This window comes from Schistocerca piceifrons, chromosome X, assembly GCF_021461385.2.
Source record: "Schistocerca piceifrons isolate TAMUIC-IGC-003096 chromosome X, iqSchPice1.1, whole genome shotgun sequence".
In the NCBI taxonomy this organism is placed as follows: Eukaryota; Metazoa; Arthropoda; class Insecta; order Orthoptera; family Acrididae; genus Schistocerca; species Schistocerca piceifrons.
The window spans coordinates 100,785,252-100,810,225 of NC_060149.1; the positions used below are offsets into that span (position 1 = coordinate 100,785,252).

General features: G+C 44.6%; 1 protein-coding gene across 1 annotated transcript in view; it reads right to left on the bottom strand.

Moving 5' to 3' along the window:
* The window catches only part of LOC124722972, a 210,686-nt gene that overhangs the window by 129,615 nt on the left and 56,097 nt on the right, over window positions 1-24,974 (bottom strand). Inside the window, exon 3 of the mRNA XM_047248140.1 lies at window positions 85-178. Coding sequence (XP_047104096.1) covers window positions 85-178 — 94 coding nt within the window. The remainder of the gene's footprint in view (window positions 1-84; window positions 179-24,974) is intronic.

Sequence of the window (24,974 nt, forward strand, 5' to 3'; positions counted from 1 at the left end):
CAGGTGCTTAAATACGGTACAAGCTGGCAACGTTTTGGGAGCCCACAATTAGGGTGGCAGCTGCAAGGCGAAAGCGTGACGTACGTCCGGGCTGTTTTCGCGGCTGCCTACGTCCTCGCTGGCCGTGCTCCTCCGCCGCGACCAGCTCCTTCGCAGTCGCAAAGTGTTGAACAGTTTCCTGTAAACAGACAAAGAACTTTCATAAGCAATCATTCCTCCAATTAACTTTGCCACGATATCGGAATCGATTAATAGATACTGAAAGATGATGATAAAAGAACATCTTGAAGCAATAGTCTAAGATGGACGAGCATATGTCATCTACATTAGCGCTACATACACTACTGGCCATTCAAATTGATACACCACGAAGATGACGTGCTACAGACGCGATATTTAACCGACAGGAAGAAGATGCTGTGATTTACAAATGATTAGCTTTTCAGGGCATTCACACAAAATTGGCGCCGGTGGCGACACCTACAACGTGCTGACATGAGGAAAGTTTCCAACCGATTTCTCATACACAAACAGCAGTTGACTGGCGTTGCCTGGTGAAACGTTGTTGTGATGCCTCGTGTAAGGAGGAGAAATGCGTACCACCACGTTACCGACTTTGATAAAGGTCGGATTGTAGCCTATCGCGATTGCGGTTTATCGTATCGCGACATTGCTGCTCGCGTTGGTCGAAATCCAATGACTGTCAGCAAAATTTGGAATCGGTGGGTTCAGGATGGTAATACGGAACGCCGTGCTGGATCCCAACGGCCTCGTATCACTAGCAGTCGAGATGACAGGCATCTTATCGGTATGGCTGTAACGAATCGTGCAGCCACGTCTCGATCCCTGCGTCAACAGATGGGGACATTTGCAAGACAGCAACCATCTGCACGAACAGTTCGACGTCGTTTGCAGCAGCATGGACTATCAGCTCGGAGACCATGGCTGCGGTTACCCTTGACGCTGCATCAAAGACAGGAACGCCTGCGACGGTGTACTCAACGACGAACCTGGGTGCACGAATGGCAAAACGTCATTTTTTTCGGATGAATCCAGGTTCTGTTTACAGCATCATGATGGTCGCATCCGTGTTTGGCGACATCGCGGTGAACGCACATTGGAAGCGTGTATTTGTCATCGCCATACTGGCGTATCACAGGGCGTGATGGTATGGGCTGCCATTGGTTACACGTCTCGGTCACCTCTTGTTCGCACTGACGGCACTTTGAACAGTGGACGTTACATTTCAGATGTGTTACGACCCGTGGCTCTACCCTTCATTCGATCCCTGCGAAACCCTACATTTTAGCAGGATAATGCACGAACGCATGTTGCAGGTCCTGTACGGGCCTTTCTGGATACAGAAAATGTTCGACTGCTGCCCTGGCCAGCACATTCTCCAGATCTCTCACCAATTGAAAACGTCTGGTCAATGGTGGCTGAGCAACTGGCTGGTCACAATACGCCAGTCACTACTCTTGATGAACTGTGATATCGTGTTGAGGCTGCATGGGCAGCTGTACCTGTACACGCCATCCAAGCTCTGTTTGACTCAATGCCCAGGCGTATCAAGGCCGTTATTACGGCCAGAGGTGGTTGTTCTGGATACTGATTTCTCAGGATCTATGCACCCAAACTGCGTGAAAATGTAATCACATGTCAGTTCTAGTATAATATATTTGTCCAATGAATACCCGTTTATCATCTGCATTTCTTCTTGGTGTAGCAATTTTAATGGCCAGTAGTGTAGAATCTACTAAATTTCAGTTGCACGATAAATCGCACAAATCTCAAGGCAGTAAATTCAGCTAAATGTTTACGGATTACGACCAAGAATAACTTAAATTGAAGTGATAACATAGATCATGTTGTGGGGATGCAAACCAAAGACTGCGGTTTATTGGCAGAACACTTAGAACATTTAACAGGGCTACTAAAGAGACTGCCTAAACTAAGCTTGTCCGTCCTCCTCTGGAGAATGTCTGTGTGGTATGGGACCCGCATCAGATAGGACTGGCAGAGGATATCGAGAAAGTTCAGAGAAGGGCAGCTCGTGTTGTATTATTCCGAAATAAGGGGGAGAGTGCCACAGGTAATATGATACACGAATTTAGGTGGCAGTCATTAAAACAAAGGCGTTTTTCGCTGTGGCAGGACCTTCTCGTGAAATTACAATATCCACATTCTCCTCAGAGTGTGAAAATATTTTGTAGACACCCACATATACAGGGTGTTTCACGTACGGCCAAACTTTCAGGAAACATTCCTCACACACAAATAAAGAAAAGATGTTATGTGGACATGTGACCGGAAACGCTTAATTTCCATGTTAGAGCTCATTTTCGTTTCGTCAGTATGTACTGTACTTCCTCGATTCACCGCCAGTTGGCCCAATTGAAGGAAGGTAATGTTGAATTCGGTGCTTGTGTTGACATGCGACTCATTGCTCTACAGTACTAGCATCAAGCACATCAGTACGTAGCATCAACAGGTTAGTGTTCATCACGAACGTGGTTTTGCAGTCAGTGCAATGTTTACAAATGCGGAGTTGGCAGATGCCCATTTGATGTATGGATTAGCACGGGGCAATAGCCGTGGCGCGGTACGTTTGTATCGAGACAGATTTCCAGAACGAAGGTATCCCGACAGGAAGACGTTCGAAGCAATTGATCGGCGTCTTAGGGAGCACGGAACATTCCAGCCTATGACTCGCGACTGGGGAAGACCTAGAACGACGAGGACACCTGCAATGGACGAGGCAATTCTTCGTGCAGTTGACGATAACCCTAATGTCAGCGTCAGAGAAGTTGCTGCTGTACAAAGTAACGTTGACCACGTCACTGTATGGAGAGTGCTACGGGAGAACCATTTGTTTCCGTACCATGTACAGCGTGTGCAGGCACTATCAGCAGCTGATTGGCCTCCACGGGTACACTTCTGCGAATGGTTCATCCAACAATGTGTCAATCCTTATTTCAGTGCAAATGTTGTCTTTACGGATGAGGCTTCATTCCAACGTGATCAAATTGTAAATTTTCGCAATCAACATGTGTGGGCTGACGAGAATCCGCACGCAATTGTGCAATCACGTCATCAACACAGATTTTCTGTGAACGTTTGGGCAGGCATTGTTGGTGATGTGTTGATTGGGCCCCATGTTCTTCCACCTATGCTCAATGGAGCACGTTATCATGTTTTCATACGGGATACTCTACCTGTGCTGCTAGAACATATGCCTTTAAAAGTACGACACAACATGTGGTTCATGCACGATGGAGCTCCTGCACATTTCAGTCAAAGTGTTCGTACGCTTCTCAACAACAGATTCGGTGACCGATGGATTGGTAGAGGCGGACCAATTCCATGGCCTCCACGCTCTCCTGACCTCAACCCTCTTGACTTTCATTTATGGGGGCATTTGAAAGCTCTTGTCTACGCAACCCCGGTACCAAATATAGAGACTCTTCGTGCTCATATTGTGGACGGCTGTGATACAATACGCCATTCTCCAGGGCTGCATCAGCACATCAGGGATTCCATGCGACTCAGGGTGGATGCATGTATCCTCGCTAACGGAGGACATTTTGAACATTTCTGTAACAAAGTGTTTGAAGTCACGCTGGTACGTTCTGTTGCTGTGTGTTTCCATTCCATGATTAATGTGATTTGAAGAGAAGTAATAAAATGAGCTCTAACATGGAAAGTAAGCGTTTCCGGACACATGTCCACATAACATATTTTCTTTCTTTGTGTGTGAGGAATGTTTCCTGAAAGTTTGGCCGTACCTTTTTGTAACACCCTGTATAGGGAGAAATGAGAGTGGAACGGTAGAGAAGTAAAACTTCCTGGCAGATTAAAACTGTGTGCCGGACCAAGAAGAGCTTCTGTTAAGTTTGGAAGGTGGGAGTCGAGGTACTGGCAGAAGTAAAGCTGTGAGGACGGGGCGTGAGTCGTGCTTGGGTAGCTCAGTTGGTAAAGCACTTGCCCGCGAAAGGCAAAGATCCCGAGTTCGAATCTCGGTCCTGCCCACAGTTTTAATCTGCCAGGAAGTTTCATATCAGCGCACACTCCGCTGCAGAGTGAAAATCTTATTCTGGTAGAGAAGTAGCTTAAAATGGTTCAAATGGTTCTGAGCAATATAGGACTTAACATCTGAGGTCATCAAGTCCCCTAGAACTTAGAACTACTTAAACCTAACTAACCTAAGGACATCACATACATCCATGCCCGAGGCAGGATTCGAACCTGCGATCGTAGCGGTCGCGCGGTTCCAGACTGAAGCGCCTAGAACCGCTCGGCCACACCGGCCGGCAGAAGTAGATTAAAGGTGGTTTGATAAACCCTCTGTCAGGTATTTAATTTTGAACTGCAGAGTAATCATATAGCTGTAGATGCAGATATTATGCAGGGATTTGTACACAACGCATGATTATAACTACAGTGTTACACATGTATCGACAAACTAGCCCTGACAGCCGCGCACGTTAGGAGCCGCTTCCGGGATTCGTATCGGATCCGCCCGATATTGTTTCAGTCAACTTTCCTACCATCCAAGAAAACTGAAAAGGTACTGCACCTAGTAAAAACCGAGCGAGGTGGCGCAGTGGTTAGCACACTGGACTCGCATTCTGGAGGACGACGGTTCAATCCCGTCTCTGGCCATCCTGATTTAGGTTTTCCGTGATTTCCTCAGGCAAATGCCGGGATGGTTCCTTTGAAAGGGCACGGCCGATTTCCTTCCCAATCCTTCCCTCACCCGAGCTTGCGCTCCGTCAGTAATGACCTCGTTGTCGACGGGACGTTAAACACTAACCACCACCACCACCACCACCACCACCACCTAGTAAAAGACAGCTTTGGTGAAGAGATTCCTGGAATTTATGAAATACCTTTTGAATGTGGAATCATTTACATCGGTCAAGCAACAAGAACGATTTCAGACCGCAGCAGAGAGCACAGCCGAATTGAATATCGCGGTTTCGGCAAATCTGCTGTTTTCGAGCACAGCCGTATGAACAAACGTACGATTACGTTTGATAAAATGGAGATATTATCCCATGAATCTCTCTACTGACATTCTGTCAACAAGGAAGCCGTTGGGATCGTAAGTTTTAACAACAACTTTATCCGGACACCTTAGTAGTGCATGAAAACGGGAGCTTGATGCTGAAAGGCAACAGGGAAATTAGCTGAGATATCCACCATCTAACTAAATCAGTATCGCAATTAAATAAGTACCACACGGCCTATTGAAATCTCCTAACGATGATGACGTACCAAGTCGTCTAAATCTCAGGACTGGATACAAATCTGACGTGGTTCAAATGGTTCAAATGGCTCTGAGCACTATGGGACTTAACTTCTGAGGTCATCAGTCCCCTACAACGTAGAACTACTTAAACCTAACTAACCTGATGACATCACACACATCCATGCCCGAGGCAGGATTATAACCTGCGACCGTCTGGAACTGAAGCGCCTAGAACCGCTCGGCCACTCCGGCCGGCTCTGACGTGGCATAAGCTCAGTGAAGCATTTCGCTAATGTTCCTTTTTTGCAGAGCCCCAGAACATATTTTAAGATCAAGCATTATAGTGTTCCTGAAAGAAAGGCTCTCAAAAACTCGCCACTGGTTCAGTAAAGAACACTCTTTTGAAAACTGACTTTCCTTTGTTACGGTGTCGGTGGTGCTAACACCAATAATTGACAAGACTGTTTGTGCAGGACTGTCGGTTGAGTTCTACCAGTGATAAAGTGAACACGAAATCAGAAGAACTCTGTTAGGAATTGATTTTTTTTATTCTGCAAGCCGTCGGTACAGAGTTTGATGGCAGCTTCTAGGTGGTGTGCATGGTCGCCTTAGGCGGTGTTAGCCACCTCAGCATGACACACACCGGCGTGCTTGGCTCTTGACAGCAGGAGTACGCCAGGCGGGAGCGTTCCCTCATTGGAATAGCAGGGGCTGGTGCGGCCTTGCAGATGCTAGGCTATTGTCATGTCTCCGGCAGGTGGCGGCCTATGTTGGACGGCCTGCCTAGAGGAAGCCTTCTCCTGTTGGCACCAGCTCGGACCTGGAATCACCAGCTTTGGTATTGGCTTATAGATGGCTGATGACGCTGCTAGACATAGTTGAAGTCCCTTGGCTCACATGGGACTGACAGCTGGCACGTAGAATGACACGGCATCGGTTGTAGTTGAAGGCAAGCTACTATTAGGGGTGATCAGAAAGCATTTACAGTCACTCTGTCCCGTTATGTTATGAAAGGGCCCCCCTCCACTCATGTAGGTGACCAAGGCAATATGGCGTGGTGCCACAGCGTGAGAAAATTAGTGTCTGGTATCATGCTGTGCCAGAAAGATTATAGCAGCCACCAGCAGAATTTTATAGGCAGCTCGCTTGTCCATTTGTCAATGGGCTGCGTAGCCTGGACGGAAGTTGTAGCCACAATACTCCTCCTCTCTTTGGGAGATTTCGTCCACCAAATTCCAGTCTGCTGCTAAACCTGTGAGTCATTAATAATAATATAGTACCATTTACATTTTCTTGCACTCCTCTTTGCAGTTTCTATGCTGATTGTCTTTCTTCTATGATCACCCCATCACATGGTATATAGAGACTGGTGCCCCAAGACTGCTCACAACTTACGGGTGACCCACTTGGTCTGTGCCCACATCTCGTGGTCGTGCGGTAGCGTTCTCGCTTCCCACGCCCGGGTTCCCGGGTTCGATTCCCGGCGGGGTTAGGGATTTTCTCTGCCTCGTGATGGCTGGGTGTTGTGTGCTGTCCTTAGGTTAGTTAGGTTTTAGTAGTTCTAAGTTCTAGGGGACTGATGACCATAGATGTTAAGTCCCATAGTGCTCAGAGCCATTGGAACCATTTTTGAACCACTTGGTCTGTAGGTAATTGACTGGAAGTCTGTGTGGACTGCGAGTTCTCCGACATTGGCAGAAAAAATCTACACAAGCAAGGATCAGCATTACGACCGTGATATTCCTGTTGCCACAACCCTGTACTGGTACCTGCTGCGGCATTATCGAATATTTTGGAACGTCTGTTCCACGCTATTGCACCCGTTTTTGTGTAGCTATAAGCTCGTCGAGAGAACCTAGCCTTATGGTATCTAGGGTATTATTCAGGAAGGTCACGTTCCTAGCTGGCAAAATTTCTAAAAGATTATCGAGTAAATCCAGGACTGGAAACGTTACGTTCAGAGCTTTAGTCTCTGTAATTGTTGCCAGAAGCTGAAAAGTCGGTCCTGAGGTGTTATTCTTCATACTGTTCAGTAGTATGTTGCTGCCCCCTACCTCTAAGTGCACCATTCCTCTTAACGTCCCTGCTCATAGCAAGTGGTGATATGTACAACTGATTCATATATTGAGTACACTCAGTGAGATCCTGTCTTTTCGAAATATGGTTGAGTTGCGAGGATGTCCCGTGGGCCTCCTTCCACACCAGTCCTCCCCCCTCCCCCCCACCACCACCCCATAAACAAATCTATCTCTCATATCTCCATGACAGTTTCGTCTACAATCTGTTCTCTGTGGCACTGCTGCAGTTCGTCTTCGCCGGCCGCGGTGACCGAGCGGTTCTAGACGCTTCAGTCCGGAACCGGTGACTGCTACGGTCGCAGGTTCGAATCCTGCGTCTGGCACGGATGTGTGTGATATCCTTAGGTTGGTTAGGCTTAAGTAGTTCTAAGTTGTAGGGGACTGATGACCTCAGACGTTAAGTCTCATAGTACTCAGAGCCATTTTCGAAGTTCGTCTTCTGATAACAATTAAGTACTGCTTCATTTCTGCCCAAACCTGAAAGCGTCATGTGCCAAAATAACTGCATACCAAAACTATTCAACTACAACAACTTCTCCAACACTACACTGCATATCATATGTGAGTCACTTTCTCTACTAATGTTTCATTTAAATCTACAGCCTGAAAATATTGTTAGCCATACTTCAGTTACACTATACGCATACAACAAAATAAACAAATATAATCCCCTCTTATCTGAAGTTCAATGAAAAGCAAGAAAACAAAAGAAAAAAGGCAAATTACTACACTAAGAAGACACCAGAATCAACTCAAACGAACAATATGCATGATATCTACAAAATAACACTTAACACACCACAAGAATGATATTCATCTATATATTATAAACTCAAACTAACATTGTTACTAGTGATCTATAACATCAGCTGACTGTCAGTCAGTAACCATCCAGAATTAGAACCACTCCCACACACCAAGACTTTGGTACGCATTCACGCGAAATACACATACATCTAGACAAATTTGTAACTAAACGAAATTCTTCATAAAAGAACGTACATTATAAAATTTCAAAATTTTTAAAAGCGTATCTCTTTCTCTTTACATCAGCTTAACCCTACGCCTTAACACTTAAGGCAATGCACGCATAAAATGAGCAGGGATGGTCTGCTCTACTTTCCATGTCACCTTCTCCTTCCTACCACATCCCCCTTTTTCGGGATTGACGCCAGTAATGGTGGTAATGAGTCGAGTGGCCCCAAAAATTATGGATACACCGACATGGACGGCTAGTTGTACGAGTAGGAAGTTGTAGCTTCATGTTTACCGGCGATATCATCTCAATTACTTGATATGGCCCTTGATAATGAATGAAGGAATTTTTATCTTTCCCTTCAGGGTGTATGGACTCGTTAACATTATCCCCTGTGGTAGTCAACTAATCTAAAATTCCGTCACCCCATCCATTCATGACATACCAGGGTCTTTGTATTCACCTTTTGTACTTGTTTCTATGTGTTCTGTAAAGTTCTTACGGAATTCCCATTAATTCTCCATCTTTCCCTATTTTATGCTTCTCTACCTCAAATGGCGATGGCATTTTAGGGCCATATACTATCATGTATGGTGGTAGACATGGGTCCTCATGAACCTTGCAATTACATGCTGTGACAACATATGGTAATAGCATACCCCAGTCGTTATGGTGAGTATTCACATAATGACTTAACATCTTCCCTTTTGTGCCTTGAACTCACTCTGTTCTCCCATTCACTTGTGGATGTAACCCATTTGTACTTAACTTACGAATACATAATATATGACAAACTTGCTTCATTAATTCTAACATGAAGTTTGTGCCCTGATCTGTAACAAACGCCTCTGGAACACCGAACTTCAACAACTAATTATTTGCTATGGCCTGACCCTCTGTATCAGCCACTGTTCTTACGTATTATTGCCAGTACATAGCGATTTCGTGCCAGTGTTTGTTCAAAAGGACCTAAGATGTCCATACCAATCTTTTCAAATGGCCTACTGGCCTACAAGCCTGTGGTAATCTGTGCAGGGGAATGTTCTGATGACTAAGTTTAGTTTTCTGTGGCATCGTACATAGATCTTCACATACTGTTCTTTATCCTACTTACCTGTTTTCCGCCAGTACTGTTTATTCACATGGCATTCTGTGGTTATTCTACCCCCATGGATCCCTAACGTATGATCATGTTCCTATCTCAATAATCTCTAACGTATGATCATGTTCCTATCTCAATAATTCCTGTCGCAAAGCAGCTGGAACCACAACACATGGTTCAAGTTTTGTTTTCGTATGCAACACATCATTATGCACAGTGAATTGTGATTACATTGCGAATGGTTTAAAGTATTCTTCGGCTCCTTGTCTGACTGCCAATCTGCAGCAGTGCTATCCACTCTTTGTAACACACAAATCTTTTGGTTGAGGCCATCTGCAGCCTGTGCTTCTTACCAGGTTGACAGATGACTTCAAAATCGAACCTCCTAAGATTAAGTGCCCAACATGTTAAGATACCTTACGGATCTTTCAACCCTAACAGTCACTTTAATGTTGTGTGGTCCGTTTTTACTTTAAGTTTCCCACCACACAGCATCAGAAGTACACTATGTGATCAAAAGTATCTGGACACCCCTAAAAACATACGTTTTGCATGCACTGTGCTGCCACCTACTGCCACGTACTCCATATCAGCGACCTCAGTAGTCATTAGACATCGTGAGAGAGCAGAATGGGGCGTTCCACAGAACTCATCGACTTCGAACGTGGTCAGGTGATTGGGTGTCACTTGTGTCATACTTCTGTACACGAGATTCACACACTCCTAAACATCCCTAGGTCCACTGTTTTCGATGTGATAGTGAAGTGGAGACGTGAAGGGACACGTACAGCATGAAAGCGTACAGGCGACCTCATCTGTTGACTGACAGAGACCAGTGACAGTTGAAGAGGGTCATAATGAGTAATAGGCAGACATCTATCCACACCATCACATAGGAATTACAAACTGCATCAGGATCCACAGTAAGTACTATGACAGTTAGGCGGGAGGGGAGAAAACTTGGATTTCATGGCCGAGCAGCTGCTCATAAGCCACACATCATGCCAGTAAATGCCAAACGACGCCTCGCTTGATGTAAGGAGCGTAAACATTGGACGATTGAACTGTGGAAAAACGTTGTGTGGAGTGAAAAATCATGGTGCACAATGGGACGATCCGATGGCAGGGTGTGGGTATGGCGAATGCCCAGTGAACGGCACCTGCCAGCGTGTGTAATGCCAACAGTAAATTTCGGAGATGGTGGTATTACGGTGTAGTTGTGTTTCTCATGGAGGGGGCTCGTACACATTATTGTTTTGCACGGCACTATCACAGCACAGGCCTACATTGATGTTTTAAGCACCTTCTTGCTTCCCACTGTTGATGAGCAATTCGGGGATGGCAATTGCATCTTTCAACACGATCGAGCATCTGTTCATAATGCACGGCCTGTGGTGGAGTGGTTACACTACAATAACATCCCTGTAATGGACTGGCCTGCACAGAGTTGGTTCAAATGGCTCTCACCACTACGGGACTTAACATCTGTCCCCTAGACTTAGAACTACTTAAACGAAACTAACCTAAGGACATCACACACATCCACGCCCGAGGCAGGATTCGAACCTGCCACCGCATCAGCAGCGCCATTCCGGACTGAAGCGCCTAGAACAGCTCGGTTATAGCGGCCGTCTCTGCACAGAGTCCTGAGCTCAATCCTATAGAACACCTCTGGGATGTTTTGGAACGCCGACTTGGTGCCAGGCCTCACCGGCCGACATCGATACCTCTCCTCAGTTCAGCACTCTGTGAATAATGGGCTGCCATTCCCCAAAAAACCTTCCAGCACCTGATTGAACGTATACCTGCGAGAGTGGAAGCTGTCATCAAGGCTAAGGGTGGGCCAACACCATATTGAATTCCAGCATTACCGATGTAGGGCCCCACGGACTTGTAAGTCATTTTCAGCCAGATGTCCGGATACTTTTGATCTCATAGTGTATTTTACGCCATAGATGATGTTCATCACTTTCTTCTCTGTTGTAAGTCTTCTCTGCTTAATTTAATTGATGTGAGAGATAGCCCACCAGATATTCTGCACCAGCTACATCTTGACTCAGTACACAGCGAGGCACATGATTGCTTGCATCACATGGCGAGACAAATTCTTTCCCATTGTTTGGAAAATCACACCATACTTATAATCAATAATTCTTTTGATTATATAATACTTCACTTCTTTTTTTTTCAATATGTGAGTGGGAGGTCCTTCTGTTTCTGTAAATTACAGAACAAACTTTCTATAACAAATTTCTAAACCCAAGAAAGACTTACTCCTTCTCTGTACAAGGCATTGGAAAATCGTGTATGATCTTCACTTATCCTGTGTTTGTCTGTATTCGTTCAGGACTAATCAGATGACCTAAATATTGTACGCCGTTTAGCGCATAGAGACACTTCTCTATACTGAATGCTAATTGCACACAACTCATAAACACCTTAGCTGTATCACATGTTCTTCCATTTCATTTGAAAGGACTATTATGTTATCAAATATATCATACGCTGCCTTGGTTTTAACCCTTGAAAAACTCCATCTAACATACACTGAACATGGTCAGACCATACGCAGTACGACTTCATGCGTAATGTAACAAAGGAACCGTAAATACCGTTTTGGTTCAAATGGCTCTGAGCACTATGTGACTTAACTTCTGAGGTCACCAGTCGCCTAGAACTTAGAACTAATTAAACCTAACTAACCTAAGGACATCACACACACCCATGCCCGAGGCAGGATTCGAACTTGTGACCCTAGCGGTCGCTCGGTTCCAGACTGTAGCGCCTAGAACCGCACGGCCACTCCGGCCGGCAAATACCGCTTTCTGTCGGTCCTTCAGTGCTACTTCCAACTGATGACAGTCACTCGACAGAGCCATAATGAAAGAATTTCTGCACTGGCCCCAGTTTTTTAAAAGTTTCCGTTATATTTCGGATCAGATAAGCATATGCAATCATGCAACTCTTGAGGTATTTTTAATCACAACAGAATCAATATGATTTCGTGCCATCCATACTCCTTTTTGGAACAATCATTACTGGTGCTCCCCAAGAACTGATACTTCCCTCAATAATACTATCCCCTAACTGTTGATTAATAAATCCCCCCTCACTAGTTTCAGATGGCTTATGATACACTGCCAGCTTTCTCGCTACTGGGATTCTGAGCTGCACCATTGGAGTCAGTGGTAAAGACGCATAAGGGTTAAACAAACCCTCAAACTCTTGTAATACATTCCCCAGCCTCTCAATTGCTAATTTTTCCATTCATGTGAAGTATTTTACTCTTTCCCGTAGCACAATTAAACCGGTCGCTTGTTTATGCTTAGTGTCCAGACTTCTTCTACCCAAGTCATCTGTCTCCAAAACTTCCAAACTAGCGACCAACAACTCTTTAGATAAGTCCATGTCTTCACTGATAAGGTTATCTATTCCAATGGGCACTACCTGCTCGCGGTCTATCTTCCATATGCATACAACAATCCTGCTTACAAAACACCATGCCTGATCTAATTCATCATTCTCCTCCAGTGGCTCAACCACATGTAATACATTTACCAGCGAATCAGTTCCAGCACTCACCCATAGTTGTTTTCCCATACTTAGCGGTACTTAATTGGGTAGATTAATGCTTAGCTGCCTGGCATGCAGTTTTTCATGAGAGATGAACCTTGTGGCAATGTGGCATTGACACCAATTTCCCCAAGAGGAAACAATGTCCCATCAAGTTCCAGTATACGCTGTCCAAAATTAATTGTAGCAGCATGTTCATATAGGAAATCTAAACATAACACTGCACAATAACCATCGCGTATACGAAGCAAAATGCCAAAAAATCCTCACAAATATTTTGTACCCATCCGGAAACTCAGTACCGCCAGTGCTAGTGACTACGCATCACCGCCAATTACTCCACATAACATTATATCGTGATGGGTTTAACCTCCTCTTCCCCATGACGTACAAACTTGCCGCAAACACCTGCGCACCTGAGTCAAATGAAAAAGTATGTTGTACTCCATTCACTAATCCGATTAAGCAAAATTCCATTTCTGCACACGTTTTAGTCGTGCTAAAATTTAATGGGGGTGCCATTTGGTGGCCCTGGAACCCCACTGTCGTTTAAAGGTAAGTTAATATCCCCATTCCGTGCCTTTTCACCTTGCCCCTTATTCTGTCTACAGTCTCATTCCTGATTTCCTATTCCTTCACATTTCCCACACTGTGGCTGACGGTACTCTCGCCATTGTATCCTGACCACCCAAAATGGTAGCACTTGATGTAATCATAAACGATTCTATTTTTGTAACATATTAGGTCAGGGCGTGTATCTCCTCCACGTCTGTTGCCATTCCAGTGGCTCCAGCTAAGCCCTACACTGTAGCTGACGGCACTCTCGTCATTGTGTCCTTACCACCCACAATAGTAACACTTGATGTCATGAGAGAAGATTCCCTCTTTATAGTAGACTTGGGTCACTGCGTGTATCTCCTCCAAGTCCGTTAGCATTCCTATGGCTCCAGCTAAGTCCATATGAAACTTTGCTCATATCTGTGATATGCGCCAGTCCACTGCCGGATTAGCATGTCTCATATTTTTCATAACTGATTTAAAATCGTAAGTACTTGAACTTTATTTCCATCAGTTAACAAAACAGCTAATTTTTACAATTAATTTCGTAAATGACTGCCAGGAGTAAGTCATCTACTTTTATGTTAGTTCCTTCTCTTTCCTAGTGGCTCTTTTGCATGTGATTTTCTCTGTAGTTTAGTTACTCAAGTAAACATGATGAGTCAGGCTGAACACAGTCGCCCGGCTGGTGACTAGATGTTCAGCAGTTCTCCTGGGTGATGCGACACATCATTGCAGAGGAAAGCGCAAGGGGCAGTTTTCGTGCTAAGCAGGTACCAGCCAATGACTCAGCCATGCTGGCACCTGCGAGTCACATTCGTGGAGTTTTTCGCATAATGCGCTCTGCATGATATGTGTTCCAGGGATACTTTCACAGAAATCACTCATAGAATCTCAAGTGCCATCCAGCAAAAACACACTTCAAAGGAACCATGTTATATGTTGAAAAGTCTCCTTTCGGGAATGTTAGGCGAGGGGCAGTGGTGATAGATAACGAACTCTCGGAGAAGTCAGGACGCAAATTTCCAAGAAGTGCAGATACAGAGAATAGGAACAAACTTAGCTGTTGAGTGGGAGAATTGTTTAAGAACTATGTGCTTAGTTGTGTAACGATTGGTTGGTGTTGAAAAACCTTTGTTAGGAGGGGAGATAGTTCTCTTGTTGACAAAAATATCACTAGCAAACGTTTTGCAGAACTTTTTAATTGGCACACGGGAATTGTGCACACTAGTAGAGTGGAGAAAGAACTCTGTATCGTGAGAGAACATATTTCAGATTGCAGTATGCTGGACGACTCTTCAGGACGAGATAAGAAGGAGAGCACTTGGTCTACAGACATTATCTGGGGAAGCGATACAGAGCTGATGTGTCGCGGTCTGTAACAGATCATGGTCCCAGTTACGCCCTACGCATCTAAGTGGGGAATATGGAGAGAGGTCGCAACCTGGACGAGCAGAGTACGAGAATTACCGTCTGGTGACAGGCTCGCTGTAAGTCTTAGCCACATTTTGTGAATCCATACTTTTCTTGAGTAACTGAACGCTCATTCATGACTCAGCAAGCAATGTTAGTTGCATGTGTAGTTTCTGATTCTCTTGGAGAATTCAAGCAATCTCTGTACGATCACCGTGGGCTCATCTTCCAATGAATCATACGTAGATCCTGGTCTTGTCCCATTCACCTAACCCATCCAATCTTTGTTGAAATATTCAAGTGTTAGATTAGTGTTGTATCCTGTCAAAAATTGTTAATTTTCTTATTCGCTGCATAATTTTTTATCGAAAGAGCCTCTAATAATTTGTTATACATGTACGTCAGCAGTGAACAGAGATTAATGAGGATCCGTGTTTGAATTCGTATTTAGATGGACACCCTGTTTGTTATCTTTTTTGGGGTACAACACCCATGTCTTACGCTTCCTAGGGCCTCCCCTGACCCGCTAGTTATGCACCGTGCGACATCTTTTTAATTAAATGAATTTCAGTTCATGGAGAGCAATCTGTCGACCTGTCCAATCGATCGAATCATCCATACGGGTACGCCGAAGACTCAGCTATACCCTCACGCCTTCCTTGATACAGTGGGTAGCAACCCCAGTAGAAATAAGTCAAATGCTCTCTGTTCGGTCTGTTGTAGTAGGACCTCATTCGTATCATCACTTTCCATCGTCTCATATGTACTGACATTAAGCTTTCTAACCCTGTCCACAAAACTCTCGATGGACGCACCCTGTTTTTGTGATATAGCACTGAACTGCTCACCGTAATATCTACAATTAGTCTTACTGTTATAACACTGTAACAATCCTGATCTTAGAACTTCATGTCTGAGCATTCGTTAACTTCTAATGATACATCACTTATATTTTTACATCTTCTACAAATGTTCAAATGTGTGTGAAATCTTATGGGACTTAACTGCTAATGTCATCAGTCCCTAAGCTTACACACTACTGAACCTAAATTATCCTAAGGAGAAATACACACACCCATGCCCGAGGGAGGACTCGAACCTCCGCCGGGATTAGCCGCACATTCCATGACTGCAGTGCTTAGACCGCTCGGCTAATCCCGCGTGGCACATCTTCTGCCAAACGTTAGTTGGCCACATGCAACAACTGCCCCTACGACCAGTATCTCAGCTTCACGTCTGTTAAAAGGATGTCTATAGGCTCTAACGCATCCTCCATTGCACTAACCGAAAAAGAAGAAACTAGGATAGTGATGCTGACATCTAGGATGGGTATTGACGTGCTGGACGAAGGTCTGTCATCCCTTAATGTCTCTAACTGTTTATGCAAGTCCGTGATGCCTGCCCGCATTTGAGCCCGTTTGATTCCACAGGATTTGAACCACCTCCACAATGATAACAACCTCTACTCTCGTATCGCAGGCAGTCGTGGACATCTCACCACAACATACAGCGGCGTATTTGGCAGTGAGTATCCCAGGCAGGGGTGCTGCTGGATCACCTTGCAGACACAAGGCTGTTGTCAGTTGTCCAGTAAGCGGCAGCGTACTCAGGGCTTATGGCTGCTCCCACAAGTTGAAAGGCGCGCACGCGCTAAACGCAGGACTCCTTGGAGGCGCCCAAAGTGCTGAATGAAGATAACCTAGAGGAGGTCTTCTCTTGCTGGCACCGGCAGGCTGGCTGATGACACTGATAGACGTAGTAGAAGCTACTTAGCCCACATGGGACTAACACCTGGCGTGCAGAATGGGACGGCATTGGCTGTAGTCAAAGACAAGATGTTGCTAGGGGCGAGCATTTACAGTCGCTCTGCCCAGCTATATTGTGACATGACACCATCTCCGATCAAGTAGGTCACCATGGTAGTGTGGCGTTGTACCACAGTATGTGGAAATTCAGCCCACTACTGTGGCGAACACACCATCATGTGCCGGGACGATTATAGCACCTGCGAGCAAATAGGCAGCTACCTGCCTCTCACTGGGATGCGCAGCCGGTAAGGGAGTTGTTGCCGCAACTCTCTATTCACACATTGGGTCTTGCACCTAGAGGATGCAGGAAAATGGGCAGATTCCGTCTTCCTAGAATCCTGAAAGTATTCGACAGTAAACCGTATTGTCGACTCGTAAACAAGATACAGTCAGTCGGAGTATCTTCACAGATATGCTTCTGACTCGAAGAAATTTTGATTAATAGAACTACAGGGTGGCGCACGAAATGTGTTACCATTTTGTTTTTGAATATAAACTTTATTGTCAATACAATCTGAAAGGAACATATACTACAATGAAGAGCCATCCATGGAGATTTGTTCTAATTCAGCACATGCTCAATATGTCCACCATTTCGTTTCCTAACTTCCTTCAAACGAACACTGAAGTTAGTGATTACCCTACGGCACATGTCTTCCGTAATTTCACTGCAAGCTTGAAGAATAAGTCTTCTAAGATCCATTAAATCACGTGGACGTTTCGGGAAATTTTTTCCTTTAGCTACCCCCAAAGAAAAAAGTCACATGGATTGAGGTCTGGACTATTGGGGGACCAATTTTGTCCGTCATTGAAGCGACCTGGAAACCTGAGTGAAATGATCCGCATGTCGAAATGCCCTTGTAAAAACTCCAACACAGTGTTTGCAATATGTGGCCTTGCTCCATCTTGCATGAAACACTGCGTGTTGAAGGGAAAGGCAGTAGCAAGAAGCTGTGGAATGAAGCTATTGCGAAGCGTCCTCAAATAACGCTCGCTGTTCACAGATTCTTCAAAGAAAAAGGGTCCAATAAGTCCGTGACTGGAAATTGCTGCCCACGCTGTAATCCTCGGAGCATAATGTTGTCGTTCATGAGGCACTTGTGGGCTTTCAGTGGCCCAAAAGTGTACATTTTGTTTGTTAACCACACCGTCTAAATGAAAATGCGCCTCGTCTGAAAACAAAACATTGTTGAGAGTTTCTTCCCTATCCTCCTCCCACTGAACAAACAGTAGTCTCTGCTGCTTGTGTTCTTCAGTGAGCTTCTGTGCACAGGTCATCTTGTGTGAGTAAATATGGAGGCCACTTTTAAGAATGCGTTGAACGGAGCGTCTGGATATTCCCAGTTCCCAGTTGCACTGCTGCCTTTCTAAACGATTTCCCGGGACTTCTCTGTACAGCAACTCGTACTGCTTCAATATTCTCCGGCGAACAAACAGCCTTGGACCGAGGTCGCTTCGCTTCCAATACTGTTCCTTCCTGTACACGTTTATCGTACAACCTGTGGATGGTCTTCTTGCAAGGGACCCATCGTATGTTAAACTGTTGTCGAGAACGCCTCTGAGTCACAACAAGGCTTTTCGTTTCATGAAAAAGTAACACAATTGCCGATCGTTGCTGTGTCGTCAGTCTTCCATTGTCAGCAATTGCTACTTAGTAGTCTCCTAGCAGCAGTATCGTGAATTACACGTCATTTCGTAACTCATTTGCTTTTCCAAGCTCTGCTGGTACTGCTGTAGAGATCCCAGCGGGAAATCTAATGTGCGTCGTAAATTGTGAAAGAAACAATTGGTAACATATTTCGTGCCCCACCCTGTAAGTACGTTATACAAGGTGCGTCTGAGAAGTTCGGTGAATGGTCTCAGAAAATAAAAGAAACAGGAGTTACAAATGAAGCATCGCTACTGGCCTTCAGAGTGACCACTTCAGCTACAACAAACTTCTGATGTCGGTTGTAAAGCTATTGCAAATTGTCAGTAAACGCGTCTTCTGGAATCGCCCAAAGCACCAAGGTCAAGCTTATTGGATATCCGCATCATTACAGAAAATGAGACCTGATGCTACCAGTACGACTCGGAGACAAAGCGACAGTCAATGGCATTGTGCTCATCATCTCCCTTGCGTCCAAAAAAAAGTCGTCTGACAAAATCCGAGTTTAAGATGACGTTGATCACCCTTTCCGACAGCAAGGGCTTGATGCATCAAGAATTTCTACCCGAGGGAGGCGGGATAGACAATGAACACCGTGAGATTGACTGTCGCCTGGTCTTCAGATCGTAGTGGCAGGACCAGGTTTAATTACCTTCAGTTATGTGGATATCCAACAACGCGTTACCATGATGCTTCGAGTGATTCCACAAAAGGCTTTTGCTGACAGTTTACAACGGCTTTACAACCGACGTCAGAAGTGTGTTATAGCTAATGGTGATTACTCTGAAAGCCAGTAAAGGTATTTGGTTTCCAACTCTTGTTTCTTTTATTTTCTGAGACCCTTCACCAAACTTTTCAGACGTACCTTGCACAAGGCGCTGAATGTTCAACAGAAATAAAAAGAATTTCTCGTGTCGTCCAAGGAAGCTTAAGAGGACCGCTAATGTTCTTAATATACATAAAAGATTTACCACCTGCGGTCGACAGCATTATCAGATTGTTCGCTGTCGATGCTGTTTTCTACATGAAAGTATCTTCTCAGATGGTTGTAAGGCAATGCAGAACGACGTGTGCAGGTTTTACTCTTGGTGTAATAAAGGACTGCTCTCCCTAAACGAGGACCCAAGATGATGTTCACAAACAAAACCGAAAACATAACGGTATCGCATTTACAAGCTTAGTGGTTAAGTCCTGAAGCCTCTCACGCCGTTTAAATTTTATTAAGAAGAAACATGAAACTAGCTGAACGCGTGAAATCAGTGGCAGAAAAGGCGAAAGGAAGGCTTATATATGTTGGGACGGTTTGGGAATATCTAGTTCGTCTACAAAGGAAATTAAGTGCAAAACACTTGTGCGAAACATAGAAGAGTACTGCTCCAGAACATTTAGTCCTTAACAGTTAGGCATGAGAGCAGACATCGAACGGATTAGGAGGTGCGTTGCTACAATAGTAATAGGTCGTTATAGTCCATAGGAAAAGGTGACAGAGACGCTCCGGAAATTTAAATGTGAATCTTTGAAAGAAAGGCGACGTTGTTCTTGCAAAACCCTGTCAAAGAAATTTAGGTAACTGATATTCGAGGAAGACTATACGACAGTTCTACTGCTCCATCGGATATGTCATGTAAGGATCATGAAAAGAAGATAAGAGAGGTTAGGATCAGCACAGAAGGATATAGATAGTCGTTTTTTCCTGGCTCAATGCATGAATGGAACAGATCACTAATTTACTGACACTGCATATCAACCATGTACTTCCTGGAATGAACCGTACGTTATAGAGTCTTGTGGAGTATCTACGTAGATGTACCTATAGATAATATGTATCCTGCACTGCTCACATATCGGAGGAGTGCCGCCCAGTGACGTGGTGTGAAAGGGGGCTTGGGGAATGAAGCTTTTCGAGATGGCTGTCGTGTTAAATAAACAATACCTGATCAAAAGTACGCAGATAGCCCTCTATAAAGGGAAATTAATCATTACATGTCACGAGAGGTAGATTCGCTAGTATAAAGGAAGTGTGTTGTGTTGTGTGCCGTTAGTAGAGAAGCGGCAACAGCAGAACGTATCGGTCGGGAGAGCTCAATTACTGCGAAAGCGGACTAATTACTGGATGTCCCCTCAGTAACAAATCTATCATGGAGATTTCAGTCCTTCTAAAGCTGCCCAAGATGATTGTTGTTAACGTTATTAAACTAAACTCTGTCCGAACAGGCCTTTGAAGACCCAACGGTACCTACCCGCCGCCGTGTCATCGTCAGCCCACAGGCGTCACTCCCGGCCATATGTCAGTTGATGAGACCGGAGCCTCTACTTCTCAATCAAGTAGCTCCTCAGTTTACCTCAGAAGGGCTGAGTGCACCCCGCTTGTCAACAGCGCTCGGCAGACCGGGTGGCCACCCATCCAAATGCCAGCCCAGCCCAACAGCGCTTAACTTTGTTGATCTGACGGGAATTGGTGTTACCACTGCGGCAAGGCCGTTGGCTGTTAACGTTATTGTGAAGCGAAAAACGCGAAGACCAGACGTCATGTGCTGTAGGATTCAAAATGGTTCAAATGGCCTATGAGACATAACATCTGAGGTCATCAGTCCCCTAGACTTAGAACTACTTAAACCTAACTAACCTAAGGACATCACACACATCCAGGCCCGAGGCAGGATTCGAACCTGCGACCGCAGCAGCCGCGTGGTTCCGGACTGAAGCGCCTAGAACCGCTCGGCCATCGCGGCCGGCGTACTGTGGGACAAGGACCGTGAAGCACTGCGGGGAGTGTTTGTAACTTGTCGCATGAAATCAGCGGAAGGAATCACTCGTCAGTTCCAAAGTGCTACCAACAGTCCAGTTAGCACAATGACTGTCTGAAGGTAGTTAAAAAGAACAGATGCAGTTATCGATCAGGTCCTCATAAACCACAAATTTCTGTAGTCAGTGCTAAACAACGTTTGAGGTGGTGTAAAGAGCGACGCCACTGAGCAATGGAACACGGGAAACGAGTGATTTGGAGTGGTACATCATGGTACACACTGTCGCAATCCAATGTAAGAGGGTGTGTTTGACGGATGCCTGGAGAAAGTTATATGACATGTTCAGTGCCAACCGCGAAGTACTGGGGAGCTGGTGTTACAGTGTGAGGGTGTTTTTCGTGTTTATGTTGTGAATCCCATACTGTGCTTAAGAAAAGGCTAAATGCTGACGGATATGAACACATGTTACAGCACTGCGTATTGCGTACTTTAGAGAAACAGTGCGGAGACGATGATTGCGGCTATGTACTCCACCATAAAACAGCATTTGTTTACAACAACACTCCTGAAACTGGCTGGCATGTCCAGTGTCCCGATCTAAACAAAATGGTATTATTTTCGGATGAGTTAGATCATCGAATTCGCTTCAGATCCCATTGTCTAATATCACTACTTTCTCTGGTATCGACTATTGCGGAAAAATGGATTACCATTCCTCCATAGACATTCAGACACCTTATTGAAAGTGTCTCCAGCAGAGTTCAAGCCACCGTAAAGGTGAGGACTGGACACATCCCATACTGATGTCTCCTAATAGGTATCCAGATACTTCTGATCAGATGGTGTACTACACTATTTCGTAGGCAAAATTAAGTTATTTCTTTAATTCCAAGAGCACGACTTAGGTATAATTCGTTGTTTACTCGTATACATGACAGTTACTGTTAAAACCTTATAAAAGTTGAAGCGAGAACTTCTTACACAAAGTTTTCCATGAGAACATGAGTTTGGAAAATGTTTGTTTCCTTATTACAAGAGAAACATTATTGATTCACGTTTTAACTGCCGCACTGATATTGGTGTCTCTTACTTAATTTAGCTGTGTTGTAGACTACTCCTTGAATGAATTGGTTTGCCACGCCACATAATCCCAGGGTCTCAATTTACCTTAGGTATTAACGTATGGGCCGGTGTTATGGATAATCGTTTGATAGGGTCGAACATACTCAGGCAGGCCAGAGGTCTCTGATTTCCTTTCAGAAGTACTGGTGGAGTTCTTTGAAAATGACCCTCTGAAAACACTCGAACTAATTTGCTTTCAACACGAGGGCGCGTCAGCACATTTCCCTTCGGAACCTCTTCAAAGAACTGTTCTGGAAAAGGTGTTCAGGTCAAGCAAGACCACACGTCTTAGCTGCCAAGGTCCCTTGCTTTGATTCTCTCCTGGAAAATGGAATGGGAGACTTGGTTGCACTTCTTATGCGTTTGGCAAAAATTATTCGCCATACACGGGTAGTTTTGACCGAGTACTTGTATATAAGAATACACTGGATAGGAACAAAATTTGCGGCGAATCTTAATTTAAGGACAGAAACTGAAAAGTTACCTTGGCGCCAATTGTATGTTTCTGGTGCATTTGGTTGTCGATGTCTCCCTGGTGCAACTAGCGCTCTCTCTCACTAGCTCGTTCATTACCCAATGAGTGTCGAGTCGAGAGGAAAATAACACAGCAATAAAATTCGTTTTGCGTTCTGCGCTTGAACAGATGCTACTCTGTTACAAATGAGAGGCGTGATTTTCGTCAGCTCGAAAGCTAGCAGTTTCAACACAGTGCTTGTGAAACGTGTCCACATGAGCCGTTCCATTGGTCTTGGAAAGCAACCTTCGGTTTTGCTACAATTCTTAACAACTCAAATGTTCGATGTTGTTATGCTGGAGCCAAGGACGGGGTTGTCTATGTCCAAGGTGTACCAAAAGCACCATCGTAAACACCAGCTATTTACATACAAGATAATGGAAACAGACATTCCGAGCACTACTTCCTGCAGGTGGAGCTCGAGCCACGGCCTGCAGGAAGTATCGCTACGCCAAAACCTGACTGGCTGGAGACGGCTATTTAGGGGCTAGAATCAGCCCCGAAGTTCAGTTCACTCCGGATGACGACCTTGTGGACTTCGACCGCTGAAGATTACGTCTCCGTCTCTGAATTGGACTTTTGCTGGTGTGTGTGTGTGTGTGTGTGTGTGTGTGTTACCACGAACCTTTGTGGAAAATTAGAAGTGAACTTTTTGTTTGCCTCAATTAGGAGACTTTTACTGGCATCGTTATTGTTATCGTTCTTTTGTTGTTCAGTCATCAACCTTGTAAACGTACATAAATCAAAGCTTTGTTGTGAAAAATTGCGAATTGTCAGTCACAATAGGTGTGACTATGCCAGGAGAGAAAGACTGACTAGAGAGTGCGTTATATTGCAGCGGCATTTCAACGCCAAAGGAAAATGTCTTTTTCAGTTTCAGTTTCAGTTTCAAATTCGTAACTATGTTCTGTACCTATCTGTGTAATCTATTATCATGTATTCGTGTCATATCTTTCCTGTCCCCACCGTTGTCTGCTAATATGAATGTGTGATTTGTCTGTAGGCGGCACTTCGGGTTTTCTTAGTTGCCAGGAGGTTTCCTTGAATGTTAAGAGCAGTTTAGGCACCCTTTGTGTAAAGCTTTGAGTACGGCTACGTTGAGTCAGAGAGGCATTAGTGGCCACTGGTCAGCATCCATTGTACGGTTGGTACAGGTAGAAACCGCTTACGCTCGCTGAGACCTTCCGTGTCACTGTGTAGACCCCAGGGACGGAGCAAGTTAGTTTTACTCTTGCCTAGGAGGCCGGTGAGTAAGGATCCTCTGAGTAGTATCTCTAGTTGCTAGGTTGAAATGTATGAGGGTTATCTTTGTTTGAGTTTCAGGTAGTCACTCTAGTGTGTGACATTGATAATCATGCCGCACCAACTATTTCAGTAAGGGAACGGTATTAATTTCATTAGTATTCAGTTTATTCGATGAGGTCTTTTGTGCAACTGCAACTTGGCGCGGGCGAGCGGTGCCACCACGTGATGTACAGATTTTGTTAGTTTCGCGTATTATGTATAAATGTGTCGTGTGATTTGTGGGATCCTTGTGTTAAATTTTGTTTAATTTGCCGTCCAATTTGTGTTTCATTCACACGGACTTGGCAGCCCAAACTCTGCTGCACCACGTACATTTCTTTGTAAACCATGAGGCTCGAGATCGGCGTTAACAACTCTCGTGTTCGATTTGAATCCTCAGTTTCGTCAAGGAGTAGATGTTCTTTCGTTTGGTAAATTTATTTACAAAATTACTGAGTTGTATGAAATTTAAGGGCTTTATTCTCTGAAATTTGCCGTTAAATCCAGTCGCTCTCTGACCCAGTGAGCTTCCATGTGAGGTAGGGAAGCTTTCTTCTAAATTCCATCTTTTGCTGTGTGAATGATCAGTGTGAACGTGGTGTGTGTGATCCTCAGCCAGCATTCCAAGTAACTACGTTTTAACTTATCGTGTGTGTGTGTGTGTGTGTGTGTTACTTTTAATGAGGAAATAAATGTTAATTTTTGCCAAATTCGTTGCTATCACATTTCACAGAGCCATTCCGCTCCCTAGTCAGGGTCCTCAAAATCAGGCAGTTAGCACCTCCCCTTAGTAACGTTTCAATGAAATTTATCATTATTATAGTACATCCAGTATATGGATTGGTATTTTATTAAATCATCACATGATCCGTGAGGTGGCGCCTTTTTATCGGTTTAATT